Source organism: Notamacropus eugenii, chromosome 6 (assembly GCF_028372415.1).
Source record: "Notamacropus eugenii isolate mMacEug1 chromosome 6, mMacEug1.pri_v2, whole genome shotgun sequence".
NCBI lineage: Eukaryota > Metazoa > Chordata > Mammalia > Diprotodontia > Macropodidae > Notamacropus > Notamacropus eugenii.
Window position 1 is genome coordinate 369,936,205 of NC_092877.1, and position 16,721 is coordinate 369,952,925.

Genomic DNA, 16,721 nt, shown 5'->3' on the forward strand with positions numbered 1-16,721 from the left:
TCAATATTTCAAAAACACAGTTTCATCTATGTAGGTATTCCCTTCACACATACAGATCTCAGCCTTCTATGCTATAGTAGAACAGTCTTCTAGAACTGCTATGGTTCCAAATGTAACCGGGTTGGTGATGAGCTCCATCCTTTGGTCTGCTCTTCCTTGCATGAAAGACCTGATCCCTGAGCAGACCCATCCTTTTAGCCTTTTCAGATATCGAACCTCCTGGTTCTATTATTGCCTTTAAAAGCTCAGCGTCATCTCCATGGTAGCATGAAAAGGAGGGCCTGAGGAGAGGACCTGTTGCTAAAGCTATTCTAACTTTTGTAAAGATTCTTTGAGGGTAATAGTTTTTTTTAAAAAGAGGATACCATTTAGAGCTTTTGATTAAATTATTTTTGATGACATTGCCCAACCTCAATTCTTTGAACCACTGCTGTTATACTAATTTCACAAGAGGCTTCATAAGCATATTCTGTTTTGGATTCTCCCATCTTTGGAGGTTGACTTTTGATCCTTTCCAAGCAGAATTGCAGGACAATGTGAGCTTGAAAAGAGATTATTGCATTTTTTGTTGTCTCCAGGCTCTAGCACTGTTCTTGGCACATAGTAGGAGCTTTACAAACGCTTGCTGATTGATTGATTAAACACTACGGGGATCTAAGAGTAGGTAACTGCATTTGGTTATTTTCATTCTTTATAGAAAAAATGTTCTCAGAATTGTTTCCTGCAACCTCAACATTTTAACACAGGAGACAATACATTTTACTTGTAATAAAAATAGCCATGCTCAGCTATCTCTTAGAATCAGAAATAACAAAAACAAACATTTTAAACTTCTCTTTGGATATTTACAGATGCTGTTCAAGAACCATAACATTTCCAAGTGGAAAGCACTTTATAAACCTCAAAGCTATATATAAAGGTGAGTTATTATTATGGTTCTTACATAAGTGTGAATGATGGGGATTATTATCTTAATAAACAGACAAATCAATACAGAAGCTGTGCCTTCTCTTTCTGCTCTGCTGCTGTTAAGCCTGAAATTCAGTATGAAATACTCAGTAAGATTTATTGTGTGCTTGTAGGGAAATCAGTTCACATTTTGTTTCTCTATATATGTTCCCATCCAGAAAGTACTAATTAGGATTAGGATTAAAAATACCTGGTTTCTGGTCAGGGCAGCAAGGTCGCTGAAAAGATGTCAAGGAAATGATGAAATTAACATTGAAGTTGTAATAAAATATGATATTTGAGCCATATTCTGCCATTTAGACATAGAAGGGGCAGCTAGGTGGTACAGTGGATAGATAAGACTGTTGGTCTTAGAATCTAGAAGACAAGCATTCAAATCTGACCTCAGACATGTACTAGCTGCATGACCCTTGGCCATTTACTCATTTCTGCATCTGTACCTTTAATTGGGAGACTGGATTGACAATTTTTTAAAAAGTGAAATGATTATTTGAAAGACACAAAAGTCAAGTGTTAGTAACAAGGATAGATAAAATAATGTCATGGCTAAAATCCAAAGGCAATAATAGTACTGGATCTTGTTGTTTAATTTTCTATTCACAAAATTATCCAGAAGCCTATGGATATCTGATCAGTGTCACATGAAGTAGGCTTCATACACTGACCTTGCTATAAAGCTCACTCAAACGGAAACTGTGTTTGTACATAATATAAATATTGAATGCGATAAACTCCCATCAAAGGATATCTCAAGGAAATGAAGTGGATCACTGCATATCAAATTGAACAAAAGTTCCTGCTTATAAGAAACAGAAAGATTATTATTTGAATGATTTGTATTAAATAAAGGTGGGTATTGGTCCTAACTTTTTATTTTGCCAGGATCTACATTACAATATGATGCTAAAGGTCATGAACTTGGTAGATGAGAATAGGCAACTCAGCAGATATTAAGTAAGTGGGACATACAAGGCATTATGTTGGACAGAAATTAAACAGATGCTGAAACTAGACTGGATCTGATTGGGTGCTTTTTTTTTTAAACTAAAACAATATAGAATCAGAAAATCGTATGGTCAGAATGAACCTTAGAAGTCATCTAGCTCAGTTTTGGGGTAACAAGAAAGGACTCTCAGTTGGGAATTTGAGTCCTGGCTTCAACATTCGCTGTCTGTATGACCTAAGTCTCAATTTCTTTGTTTGTAAAATGAGGAGATAGGTAGACCTCTAAGGTTCTTTCCATTTTAAAAGCTCTATCGTTTAGAATCCCAGAATCCCAGAAGATACCCTGGAAATTGACTAACATAGTGTTTCTAAATCCTGGCTATTATTTCTTAAGATCCATGGAAAAGTTTAACAGTCTGTAGTTTTTTAAGTTAACAAGGTCCTTATTTCTTAAAATACAGAATTTAAAAAAATATTTCTTTATGTTCCTTGGGTCACTCCTCCTGCTGATGTTTTTAGAGAAAGATGATATTTTGTCATCCTTAATTAGGTTTGGGGAACCTCAAACTCCTAATATTTTACAGCTAAAATGGGCATGAGAGATCTTAGTCCCCTTATTTTATAGATTAGTAAACTGAAGATCATAGTGTGAGATGACTTGCTCTGGGTCAGAGTTAATAACTGGCAGAATCAGGACTTCAAACTAGGTCACAAGATTTAGATCTGGAATGGTCCTCAGAAGTCATCTAGCACAAGGCTATCATTTTACAGATGAGGAAACTGAGGCCCGGGGAGATGAAAACCCTTTCCCAAGGTCTTCTCACATAGCCGCCACCATCTTTGTTCAGTCTCTTACCACCTCTTATCTGACTACTACAATAGCCTCCAAATGGGTCTTTCTGCCCCATGTTTCTCCCCACTTGAATGATTCTACCACTCTACTAACGAAGTGATTTTCTAAAGCATAGATGTACACACATGGTGGCTCCCTATTGATTCAAGAATTACATATTCTGTCTGTCTGTCTATCTATCTATCTATCTATCTATCTATCTATCTATCTATCTATCTATCTATCTATCTATCTATCTATCCCTTCTGTTTGTCTGTCTGTATATCTATCTCTCCTTCTGTCTATCCATCTATCTATCCATACATATATCCTTCTGCCTGTCTGTCAATCTATCTATCCTCTTTTTGGCATTTGAAGTTCTTCATAGTCTGGACCTAATTGACCTTTTTACTATGTTATTCCATTTTTTTATACTCTAAGGTATAGCTAAAGTGGCCTCCTACCATTCCTCACATACATCCGGCCATTTTCTATATTTGTGCCTTTTTACTGGATGGCTCTCTATGAATGGAATGCACTCTATCCTCACCTCTGTTTTGCAGCATTACTGGTTTCCTTTAAAATTCAGCTTGAATGCCATCTTCTACATATACCTTTCCCTGACTTCAGTGATCTCCTGCTCCCATCCCCAGATGGGAGTGTTTCTCTCTCTAAAACTGTCTTTATAATTTTGTTTTCTTTTTCTGTATACATATATCCATATAGATATCTATCAAGATACAGACACACAGATATCAAGATAGATTACCTATACAGATACATATGTGTGCACAAACACACATGTACCACCTCAGATATACAAAATGGCTATGTCATCCTGAGCAACTTACTTAACCCTTTCCTTTCTCTAGGAAAGGCTGTAAGCTGAGACGTTCCAGAGAAGGTTTACATATGAGAACAAGATGACAGCTGTGATAGACACTCAGATGTAAAAGATACCTTAAGAGCTGACCAGCCCAGCCCCAAGTAGGCCCTGAATGCTGGCAGAACCCACCTCCCCCATGAAGGTGCAGCCTTGCTAAGTGAACATCACCAAGGGGCTCTTTTTAAACATCCAACTGTATGAAATAATATGTGGCCCATTTATTAAGTGAAGGAAAGCTTTGTCTCCCACACTCTGCTCTCCAGTTAAAATTCACCCATTACATAAACTGCTTTTATGAAATGTTCTATCAAGGCTGATCATTAACTACAAAGTCCCTGCTGCTTTAATTATACCCTGATATGCCACAGTTCAGGCACAAGATAAGATTTTATAGTTCATATTAAACACTGGTGATCAAGCTCAGCCTCACAAATGATGATTATCACGCCACTTCTGCTGAGGCCAAAGCTCTGGGGGCCAATTCCTATTTTTTACTGAATTTTTACAAGGTCCTCCTAGGACTATCACTGTCACAACTGAGGTATCTTCAGAAGTCATCCCTTGTCTGTGAGCTGCTTCTGCCAAAGCAGTCTAGTGTACTGGAAAGAACGCTGGGCTTGGGTTCAAATGAAGACTCTGTTGACTGTCACCCTGGGTCAATCTCATAACCACTTTTGAGTCTGTTTCTTCATCCACAAAATGAGGTCATTTGACAAAGTGGCATCTACATAAATATCCAGCTCTAAATCTTTGATCAGAGAGTTTTAAACTAGAAGGGGCTTAGTGAGTGAAACCTCACTTTGCAGGTGAGGAGACTGAGGCTCTGACACAAGTGACTTGCTCGTAGTTGCTGTTATTTAGTTATGTCCATCTCTCTGTGATCCCATTTGGGGCTATTTCCTTCTCCAGATCACTTTACAGATGAAGAAACTGAGACAAAAGGGTTAAGTGACTTGTGCAGAGTCATATATCCAGTAATCCATATATCCATATATCCTAAGGCTAGATTTGAACTCGGGAAGATGAGTCTTTCTGATTCCAGGTCTGGAGCTCTGTGCACTATGGCACCACCTAGGTGCCCAGAGTTACTCAGCTGTAAAGTGTTAAAGTGGAATGCCTGACTCCAAGTCTAGGTACTTTGGACTATTACTACTATCCCACACTGCCTGAAGCATTCCTGGGTCAGAGGAATGGAAACTGTTATTTTTACCAAGGATATGCATTAGATCAAAACCAGATGAATTAAGTTTTTCTGCTTCATAAAGAGGTGCTTGAAAGGCTCATTTTATTAAACTAAACCACTAGAGACTGGGTCTATATAGCAACCCTCCAAACATTTAAAAAGTAAAACAAAGCACACTTTCTTAGGCTCAGGGGACAACAGAAAGCATGGTGTTGTATGTGGCATGAGAGGCGTTGGGTTCAGATACTAGCTTTGACACTTACTGTCCACGTGTCACTTTATCTCTCTGAGACATCTGTAGAAACAGAAAGGGTTGGGCTAAATAAACTCTAAGGTCACTCCCACTTCTCATTCTTTTGCCCTAAAATTCACTTCCTTTCTGGAATATGACTCTTTCATATTCATATCGCTGTCAATCTGGTTACCTGACTAGAAAGTACCTGGAACTTTAAAAATAAAATTTTATGAATATTTTTTGTCTTTATGCAACTTGAATTTCCAAATCTGTCCTTCCTACTTCCCCTACCTAGAGAGCCATGTCCTATAACAAAGAACAATGAAGAATATGGGGAAGAGTAGTTCACCAAATGATGAACACATCAGAGTAACCTAATGACATAGGCAATGTTCTGCACATGTAGGGCCCTACCTCTGAAAAGAAGGGAAAATGGTACATGCTTTCATCTTTTCTTTGGAACCAAGTTTGGTGATGGAACTTAATTCATGGGGTTGATAATATTTTAAAAAATAGTCATTTCCACCAAAAACTGGCATCTCAGAGTCCTTTCATAAAAAGAATTGGTGTATGGAAATCTGTCAAGGGGGTGGAGCCATCAAAGAGAATATTTTCAATGCAAATAGGTGCCCCCAATTTCTTGTTCATGAGAAAATTGGTTGATGCCATATAACTAACTGGATTTTCCTGTTTTTTATTTTAAAACGAACAATCGAGTCCATTACCGAATTATTACAGAGAGTCCGTGATGGAGTCCTTTCTAAGGACTTTTCCCTGGGCATCCCCAATGCCTGTAATCCACTCCATTTGTGCCTTCGGCTCTCGGACACTAGTTTTCTTGACATCTGAGCTCCAACACGACCTCCTCAGACAGTGGCTTTTTCTCATCGGCCAGCACACAGCTGTTCTTCCATCAAATTACTCTTGTTCTCATTTTGCGTCTGCTTAAATGACAATGTCAATCGGCAGACGTTAATCATTTATTAAGTATCCACTATAGATCTGTGGTGGGAGCCAGAGACACAAAGACAAAGGTGGAAGCCGTTCTGGCCCTGGAAGAAAGAGATGCTCCTATACAGGAATACAGAAAATGTAGACAGGCTGTATTTCCTGAGGTGGGATACAAGCTCCTTTAGGAAAGTATCCCTGGCGATGGCCATCGTGCCTGGCACAGTGCTGCTCAATAAATGCTTGTGGACAGACACAAGCCATCTGAGGCAGTTTGCATGAGATGCCTAGGCTTGATGACTTTTCTTTTCCAGTAGCCAGTTTAATAGTTAAATTCTCTTGATCGAATTTCTCTGTCTTTAGTGACACAACATCCTTCTGTCTTTATCTCTCCCTTGGACCTTTAGGCTGAACTGGCACAACCCTGAGGCTGCTGTCAAGGAAAGTGACTGAAATTGCAGAGATTTTCCGTTATTTTTAGTCAAGACAATCTCCACTTAAGATTTAAATGAAGCTTCCAAAAGAAGTAGAAAGGAAAATGTCAAAGACCTTCCCCTTGCATGACATTTTTTTCTCTGAACTGCTTTCTGAGCAGTCAAGAATCTGAAAAGAGCCCACGGTTCTATCTTTAACTTTTTACATTTCCACGGGGGAAGACAGGCCTGCCTAGGGTAAGGGAGGGTCTGCAGGGATCTCTGCAAAGATCCTCAGAGTGACTTCTGCTAATTCAGGGACTCATTCTTCACTGTGTGGCTTTTCCAGGCCCCTTCTATTGCTTCTGAATTTTCATCATAATGATCCAAGACAATTCCAAAGGAACTATAATAAAAAATGCTCTCCACTTCCAGAGAAAGAACTGATGGCCTCTGAATGCACAGTGAAGCAGACCATTTTTCACTTTATTTTCTTCTGAGCTTTTCTTCTTGGTCTGTGTTTTCTGTCACAACATGACCAATATGGAAATATGTTTTGCATGATTGAAAAAGTATGACCTATATCAAATTGCTTACTGTTTCAGGAGGGGGGCAGGGAAGGGAGAAAAATTGAAGCTCAACATTTTAAATAAAATGTTAGAAATTGTTTTTACATGTAATTGGGAATAAAAAACATGAAGTTTACAAAAACAAGGATAATTTCTCTACTTGTTTCTCCTCTTCCTGACAGTTCATGTAATTCATCTTTGGAGAGGTCCATAAAGCACTTTATGTATTCGCGATCATTTAATCTTCACAACTCAACTTCCAAACATTTGAAAAGTCAAACAAAACCCAACAAAAAAACAACCAGACACCTTTCTAGGCTCAGTGACTCACTTGATTAGACATGTGACCCATGTTTTTCCCGAAGGGAAAAAAGTAACTGAAAGTTTAGGTACTGCTCTTATCCCCGTTTTGAAGATAGAGAAGCTGATGCTTAGAGAGGTATAGCTAGGAACTGTCTGAGTTAGAATTGGATCCCAGGTTCATTCACTCACTCAAAAACCATTTATTATTTAGTGACCCTGACTGACCTCTTGGTTGTTCCACAAGCAAGACTCTCCATCTATCCACTCCCAGCATTTTCTCTGGCTCTCTCTATGTCTCTGGAATGCTTTCCCTCCTCAACTCTGCCCACTGACCTTCCTGGCATTCCAATTCCATCTTTTGCAGGATGCCTTCTCTAACCTCTCTTAACTCTAGTGCTTTCCCTTTGTTCTTGATTTCCTGCTTATCCTGTATAAACTTGCCTTGCACACATGTTTGTCCATTTTCTCCCCTCTTATGTTCTAGGCAGGGACTGTGTTTTACCCTTTTTTGTACCCCGTAATTTGCACAGTACCTGGTGAAGAGTAGATGGTCAATAAACAGTGATTAAGGGTATACATAGGGCAGACACTGTGCCAGTTGCTGTTGATACAAAACCAAAAATGAAATAGTCCTTAAAGAAACAACACAAACTAACCTATTAAAATAAATACAACCCCCACTTTGGGGCTATCACTCTAGGTGGAACCCACTGCCCCTAGGTTCAAAGGTACCCTTATCCATGCTCCTACAACCTTGGCACCTGGCAGCTTACCTTTAATAATCAGTCAGCAGATGCAATTAGTTCAATATAAAGGCACCGGCTGAGATGGTATTATAAGAACCATAGCTATCAGTCATTCCTCCCCCATAAATATGGGGTGTACTTTCCCATAAATAGACACAATACAAATAGAGAGAGGAGGCTAAGAGTACCCTGCGAGTAAGGCATACACATAACAGACATGTGGTTAGGGTAATCCCTTCTTCCCCAATCTCCTACATCCATTCCAGGTCAGGCACAAGACCAAGATGAGGAAGGAATCCCATTAAGATAGACATTGGCTCTAAAGAATACACCTTTACACTGGACTCAGACCAGGTATCACTTTGCTCAGGGCCTGATACATTGACCTGAAAGACTTCAAGGAATATCATAAAAAGGGAACATTATAGTTCCACTGAACAGCCCCTGAAACCTAAAGATGCGATTTCAAGTGTCAAGTTTACTGCAATAAAACCTTTCAGCCAAGACCATACGCTCCTTTCCCTAAGCTGAGGTGCATGTGACTTCTGTCCTATTTATAGGTCCCTGTTTTTTAGAGGTCATAATGATAACTTTTAGTTATTCAAGAAGGAAGGTAAGTGAATATGGAGCTTCTCTTAATTATTGATGAAAGTTATATGGATGACCTTATTTCTGTTGGAAAATAATGAGATTCAATGAAAATGAAATTTGGGAGATGGTGAGATTTCAAGGGCAGCCTTTCATTGAACATATCTTCATATCACTCTCAATTGTCTGGTTTGGTTCCAGGAATGGAATGGTTCCAGGTATATAGAACTGCTCTGTATAGAGAAACTTGCCCCATTTTTGTCTAGAGTAATCCTAGTAAAACTGACCCTGTTAGGAAGGCAGGAATCACACACCTTCTAAGTGCATGGAACTATACTAAACACTTTACAAGTATCTCACTTGATTCTCACAAGAACCCTAGGAGGGAGGTGTTCATTTATTATCCTCATTTTATGTTTGAGGAAATTGAGGCAACAGCCTAGTGTCAAAGTTAGTAAGTGACGGGCACTGAATTCGAACTTGGTTCTTCCTGACTCCAGATCTAGCACCCTATCTACTTCACATAACTGTGAATTCACCTAGTAGGCCCTTGGGAGACTGACTCATTAGGTAGGAAAAGGGGGTAAAGGTGTTCCAGTCAACCAATCCAATGCAGCAAACATATAAGTGTCTACTTTGTGTCAGGCATTGTTTTAGCTATTGTGACTACAAAAATAAAACTTAAAATGGTCCCTGCCCAGAATACACATTCTATTAGGGAAATAAGACATATAAATAGGTAAGTATACTCTAATGGAGGCAGCTCGGTGATGCAATAGAGAGAGCATTGGGGCTGGAATCAGGAAATCTTCCTGAGTTCAAATCTGGCCTCAGACACTTACTAGCTATGTGACTCTGGGCAAATTACTTAATCCTATTTGTCTAGTTTCCTCATCTGTAAAATGAGCTGGAGAAGAAAATAGCAAACCACTCCAGTATCTTTAACAAGAGAACCCCAGGTATGGTCATGAAGAGTTGGATATGAGTGAAAACGACTGAACACATGGAAGTTCCAAATGTATCTATGATCTCATTGTTGTGGGTGCTTTCTCTGATAAAGATAATATCAAATCTCTGCTACTCCCTCCTATAGAGTCCTTGTCCATGACTTCCCACACCATTGCTTTAAGTGCCCTCCCCCAAGTTCTGTGACTGATTTCTTGAATTCTTTTAGAATTTTGAAGATACTATTGAGCCCCCAAAGTTGTTCTTACATACACACATATACATACATCTATATACATACATGCATATATATACATGTACAGTTAAGCATCTACACAACTCTTTGAGGAGGAAGAGAATATTAACATTAGAGGAATGAGAAAAAGACAAGGTGGCTTATGAAGGCCTTGAAGGACCTCTCAGGAGTGCAGGCCAAGAGGGAATAGGCTGGGGGGACATCCTGAGCAAGCCAATGGAGTGGGAGACTGGAGAAATAGACAATGGACTAGTAGGAGTGTACGAAGGGGAACAATGGGAAATGATTCTGTAGGTCGTTTATGAAGGACTTGAACTGTCCAGCTGAGGAGTTCCTATTTTGGCCATTAGGGAGCCCTACAGGTTCCTAATCCAGACATGGGTTACCAGAAGATTTTTCAGCTATTGATTGTCTTGACAGAGTTAGGTCAAGCTCCTCAGACCTGCTCAGGTAGAAGACTCATACCTCTGGGTGATATTCATTCACTAATTCATTTGCTCATCAAATATGTAGTATTTGTCATTTGTATATTTTAAGTGGCCTTATATCTCCCAATACCCTGAGTGTTTTCTGGGATTGGTCCAAATCAACTAAAGTAAACTGGGTATTCAGAGGTGCCAATGTGCTACAATGCCAGTTAAGTGGGCTCTTGGGACTTGAAACCCCTTAAAAACCCTTCAAGGAAGCTTGGAGACCCTTCAGAGCTGGCACTGAGATGGTCTTGAGAATCAATACAACTTGATGGATCCAGTTAAGAGAATATCCTAGCAAAGAGAAACTCAGAATTCACACCAAGATCTCAACTGCCACCTGTGAGGACAAGAGCTATTTAAAGTGATTTGCATTAATGTGCATTACCAGCCTAGAAAAGGAGAGCATGTGGTGCTCGATTTTGATTTGAAGGGTATTGAGTTCAAAAGCTGGCTTTGGAACCCGACTAACCCAAAACAAGTCATGTGACTTCCTACGTCTAAAATTTCTTATTGGTAAAATTAAGGATTTAGATGAGATGTCCTCTAACAATCCTTTCTGATTCTAAACAGGTGACCCTATAATCCCATTGATAAGCACCCTGGTATAGTGATTAGAGGGCTCTCATGGGGTCAGGAAGACCTGGGCTCAAGTCTCCACTCTCACACATGCTAACTGGCTGAGTCAATGCCCCATTTAATTCCCAAAGACTACAATGCGGAGGACTGATTGTGTCCCAGGAAATTTCTCAAGACCACAAGCTTCAGGAGACTGATATGCTTCAATGGAAACCATTCCCAACACTGGGTTAGTCCCAAGTCCAGCACTCCCAAAACAGTAAAGTTGATCCATCAGATGGAAAGAAAACACTGAACAGCAAACATAATCAGTGTTTCTGTTTTGAACTGGAGGGGCATGGGAGAAAGTCAGAGACAGTTAAGCAATCATCTGGTAAGTCAAGGAAAGAGTCTTACCGATCTGGTTTCTGCCTGAAGAGTAAAAAGCATTGACCACTGCTGCTCCACTTATCCACCTGTGCAAAAAGAGAAAAATTTGTTACAAATGCCCAATAGAGACAGACAAGATGTAGACATGCAGACATACGTACATACATATATACATATACACACACACAAAACACAAATGTATACACATGCAATTAAAGCTTAAAACTGCCATAAGACTTTGGGGACATCCTATATATCTCTTCCCCACCCCACCTCCCTGCCATTATTTCATTCCTATGAATAACTCCTGGAAAGGAAACTCCCTGAATGGAGAAAGCAACTGTGCTACTTGGGACTGGGGACACAAGAGCCTAAAGTGCCTTGCCCCTGGGTCTTGAGAGGTGCAACTAGAATTTAGGCTTCCCGGATGCTGCACTGACTCTGTCCCCTCTGCCAAGCTAGCTCAATAAAATAGGGCTCTCCCAAGCTTTGGTTTCACTTTCAGTATATGAAAAAAAAAATGATCAACAAGGGGAAAGAAGGCTCTCAAATGAGTTCCTTCACTTCAATTTCTTGGAAAAATCATCTCTTGTGAGGGCTTGTAATTTGTCCCTATTTACAGTGAATGCCTCATGACAACGTATATCATCTTGTCATCGACTTTCTCTTTTTTGGCTTGGTGCTATCGTTTTTCATGATGCTGGTTAATTACCAAAGAATTTTCATTGGATGACACAGTACTTCAGTGTCTGGGACGACAGGTAACCACCAAAGTCTTTACTAGATAATCCAGTACTCTAGTGCTTGGGATGATGGATAAGCACTGTTAGAGACAAACTTCTCATGCAAAAAGGTATCAAGGAATGGAGTTCAGAGGAGGGAGGGCCTTCTACATTCCTTCCCTTGAAGGAAGGAGTGGTTTCCAGCATGGCTACCAAAGACTACAACAAGGTCAGAATAAGGCAGGCTTCTTATAGAATTCCAAACTTTGAATCTTGCAGGCCACCATCCCCTGGCCATGTGACTTCATGTTCTCCTCTTTGATTGACTTTCCCTCAAAAAGCTCATCAGGCCTGTGCAGCAGTTTCTGACCTTTTACCTGACCATCCTAGATCATGGGACTCTATGGAAACAGAAGTTCCTTGTTTCCCACACCACCAAATAGTCTTCATTAGATGACCCAGTACTCTAGTGCCTGGGATAATGGGTAATCAATCACCAAAGAGATTTCAGTAGATCACCCAGTACTGAAGTGATGCAGATGATAGGGTTCCAAGTGCCTTATGTCCTGGATCCAAAGACTTGACACATTTTTTTCCTTTTATTAAAAATAACAAGTTTCATTGATTCATTTTGTTTTAATACCAAAATATACTGTTCCCCTTGCCTATTTCACAACTGAAACCTCCTTTGTAACAAAGGAAAATAGTTAATCAAAAACAAATAATGAAAAGCCCTCTGCCAATGCTTGCAATATTTTTTATTCACTAATATGATAGAAGGATTGTATACCTAGTGATGAGGATACTGATCCTGTCTCTCTTCCAGGGAGATGAAAATATCTTTCATTATCTATTCCTAAGTCTATTGTAAGAACACTGTCCCTTAGGAAGTGACATAGGAGATGTTTTTACGAAAGGGAAAATTCCAGTCAAAAAAGCCAGGTTTTTCTCAAAGTAGAAGGAGGGTAGCTACAGGTTATCCAAATAGATGTCTGCAAAGGATGCAACTCCTGATCTCCCCCGCCCTCCCCCAAGCTAATCACTTGGTCTTGTTAAGAATGAGAAAGGAAAATGAATTCTTTCCCTACTGAGTAGACATGCTGATGAGTTGGCTTCCACTAGGATTGATCATCAAGACTTTTAAATCAACTGAGGTACCTAAATGTCCCATCTTGATGAAGCAGCACATATTGCTACTGAAGTCCTCGTTATAAAATAAATGCCTTTTGACCTCTAGCTAGCTCCTTGTCTTTGGCTCACAGCTGTTTCAGGCACTGTTACATAACAGCTGGTCGTTGCTAACTTTCCTTTCTACAATACAATCATAGTATTTAGTTCTTACTTTTAGAGAATAGCAAAGAAATCATTAAAGTTAAGTTGTTAGAGTTTTCTTTAGGGTTTCCTTTGGAAAGGATATGCTGCTTTAATCACTGAGAAATCCATTTTTTTTCTTCTGTACAGTGTCAGAAGTGGAATTCAAAACCAAGTCAGACTAAGTTCCAAGTTCTGCTCTCTAACCTCTGTCAGAAGGTCATACGGCCCTGTCGGTTTTAAGATTACTCCCTAAAGAGAGACCAGCCAAGATGGTGGAGTAGAAGGAAATCATACAATACAGCCAAGCTCTCCCCTACAACTAGTCCCAAAAGTCCCAGAAAACATACAAGGTGGGGTCCTTACTGGAAAGCTCAAGGGAAAAAAAGGGATTTTTTTTTCCCTGTTTGCACACAGGGAGTGCCATAGGGACAGAATGAGTGCCTACCCAGAGCTGAACACCAGGGAAGAAAGCACCAGATCTAGCAAAAAAAAACTGGCTTTGTGCAAGGAACAAGAACAGACGCCAACTGGAGGTTCTGTCTGTCATTACTGACTGCTGAGACAAAGATCCAGTGCAGATTGTGGAGGGAAAATATGCCAGGGAAGGAGGGTTAAGAGAGGGTAATAGGACAGTTCAGGGCAAGAATAATGTTGGGCCCTAGGTAGTACACTAAGCAGTATATGAACAAGTAAAGAGATAAGCAACAACTTTGTGGCTCTGACCTAGGAGGAGAGTGTGGGGCAGCCTGACATTCTGTCAGTCTGAAGCTGCTGAGATATTCCCCTGGCTGGCAGTGGCTAAATCAAGCAGCAGTATTCTGGAACTCCAACAAGAGTTAAGGCCAGAGTTGTGTTGCTCACACTAAAACCCAAGTAAGGAATCTGGAGATCCCAGGGCAGGAAGGCAACCCTCAGACTTCACCCTCATCAAGTAATAGCCTCATTTTTATTGTATTGACTACACCCACCTATAAGTAATTCATATTCCTCTAAATAGATCTCTAATGTTAAAATAAATCTGTGATCTCAATGTGATGAGCATTTCCTCTGCTGATACAGATTTCAACTTGTCCATGAGTTATAACAACAATTAATAACTATCATTTCTAGAGCATTTCAAGGTTAACAAAGCACTTGGCAAATATAATCTCATTTCCTCCTCACAACAACCTTGGGTGATACTACTATCACCTTCATAAAAGATAAGGAAACTGAGGCCAAAAGAGGCTAAGTAAATTGCCAAAGGTCACACAGTTAACAAGTATCTGAGCCCAGACTTGAACTCAGCTCTGAATTGGTTCCAGGGCTCCATACACTGCCCTGCATATATTCAGGGGTCTACTTTCCCTATATTCAGGGGTCCCCTTCCCCTGTATTCAGGGGTCTACCCAACATGTATTTTCTCCTTGTGTCTTCTTAACATAGAACAGATACCAGTATAGCATATGGACTTGCCTATCTTTATTTCTAACTCCTAATACATGATTGATAATCATGACACAAATATTCAGGAACTGAAAGCAAGTATTTCCGAAAAATCCCATGATTACTGAGCTTTTATTGAAAAATCCTCCTCCTCTTCCTATCCCCATCAGGTTCTTTTTTTTTTCATGGTACACAAGTTTCACAACTTTGAGATCCTGTTTTTATAGGGTTGCCTTGCAAGCTTGCTAGAATAGATATCAGAATGTGTTTAATGGCTCATTACATTTGAATGGTCTGCATAAATTATGGGATACTGTGGAGCCAGTCAAAAAGACTAATGGGAAAGGCCGCCCAAAGACACTGGGACAAAATTGGTGCCATTGTTTTTAAATTGTTTTCCCCTAAATGTAATAAAGAAAAGAATCAGGATAGATGACCCTCAAGTGTTAGCTAATGAATGATGACACTTTTAAAATGCAGGAGGACAGAGATAAATTAAGTTTCTATAGAACTGCTCTTCTGGAATTTCTTATATTTTGGGAAAAACTCATTCTCAGAGATTTTGATCAAGTGCTGTCCTCTTAATATTCTTCTTCCATATGGATGGAATTGCATTTTTATTAGCATGTGCAGCTTTACAGATTATAAACACGTGTTTATTCAGCATCTTCTGTGTGCTCCATGCTCTGCTAAATACTTTGTTCTTGAGTTGTTTCAGTTGTGTCTGACTCTTCCTGGTCCCATTTGGAGTTTTCTTGGCAAAGATGCTAAAGTGGTTTGCTATTTCCTTCTCCAGCTCAATTTACAGATGAGTAAACTGAGACAAATAAGGATAAATGACATGCCCAGGGTCCCAAAGTTAGTAAGTGTCTGAGCTCGGATTTGACCTCAGGAAGGTGAGTCTTCTTGATTCAAAGCCCAGTGCCCAAACCATTACACCACCCAGCTACCTCTTTTAAATGCTTTACAAATATTTCATTTAATCCTCACAAAACCCTGCGGAGTAATATTATAATCCCCATTTTCAGTTGGGGAAACTGAGGCAGGCAGCAGTTAAGTGACTCACTCAAGGTTGTACTAGTTAATTCTGAGCCCACATTTGATTCCAGGCCCTGGACAATATTCACTACATCACCTAGCTTCCCAGATACTGAGATAGCAACACCAAGAAAATATTTTGTTCCTCAAATACCAAGGAAGAAAAGGCTGTAAGTTACAGTAGGCAGCCTGCACAACAGACATTGGAAAACTGATTGACTGTGGTCAATATCTACCTCATAAAAAGTAATATGAGGTACCAACTTGGGGAAAATGTTGTCATTTCAAAAGAACTGGAAACTTTCCAGGGGAAAAGGACAATGTCCTGTCTTCCTTGAAAGCCAAATCCGCGCAAGGAAATGACCTAGGGACAGCTGTTCCTTTAAGAAGGCAGCACGACAAATAAGCCATGAGCCAGAGAAGAAGATAAACCTTGCTTCTCTCTGGGCTGCCTTACCCACCAGGTTTGCATGTATGTCAGTTATACAGTAAAAGGGACTTGGGGGAGGAGAGAAAATATTCTTATTATTAATGCTAATAATAATCAACAGCACATAGAACCAGGGGACAATTAAGGCATGTCAGGCTAGTTGGTCACTTTTGGGGTATTCTATAACCCAGAGGGGAAGGGGTGCATAGACAATGTGTCTCTTAAATCAGTACTAACCATTTAAATGAGAAACCTCAACATTTAAGACTGGAGAGAGGGACCAGGTGTTTCTCTTCTAACTGTTATTACCCAGAAGGGTTTAAATGGTGATGAAATGAGAACACACAGGACCTTTCTTTTTACAACAGGCAAGGAAAGCAGGCACAGACTGCATCGTGCTACAGACTTTTGATGATAATAAACCCCATAGATCATAAAAAGCCTGAAATAAAGTTTCTGTTTTACCCACTCGAGTGTGACTTTAAAAGCCCAAACAACATATTGGCTCATGTCCCTTCCCTGCAGGAGGTGTTCGATTTCTTTTTATCTAATAGTC

The 16,721-nt window shown here is 39.8% G+C and overlaps 1 protein-coding gene and 1 long non-coding RNA gene across 5 annotated transcripts in view; one reads left to right on the plus strand and one right to left on the minus strand.

Annotated features, from left to right (window-relative positions):
• The window catches only part of LOC140510223 (uncharacterized), a 31,586-nt gene extending 24,482 nt beyond the window's left edge, over positions 1 to 7,104 (plus strand). The window contains exons 4-5 of the long non-coding RNA XR_011969154.1: positions 852 to 919; positions 6,406 to 7,104. This is a non-coding gene — a long non-coding RNA (uncharacterized lncRNA). The remainder of the gene's footprint in view (positions 1 to 851; positions 920 to 6,405) is intronic.
• MME (membrane metalloendopeptidase) overlaps positions 1 to 16,721 on the minus strand; it is a 130,232-nt gene that overhangs the window by 18,586 nt on the left and 94,925 nt on the right. For all 4 annotated transcript variants that reach the window (XM_072618674.1, XM_072618675.1, XM_072618676.1 and 1 more), the window contains one exon: positions 11,264 to 11,322. In XM_072618674.1, the coding sequence (XP_072474775.1) occupies positions 11,264 to 11,322 (59 nt within the window). The remainder of the gene's footprint in view (positions 1 to 11,263; positions 11,323 to 16,721) is intronic.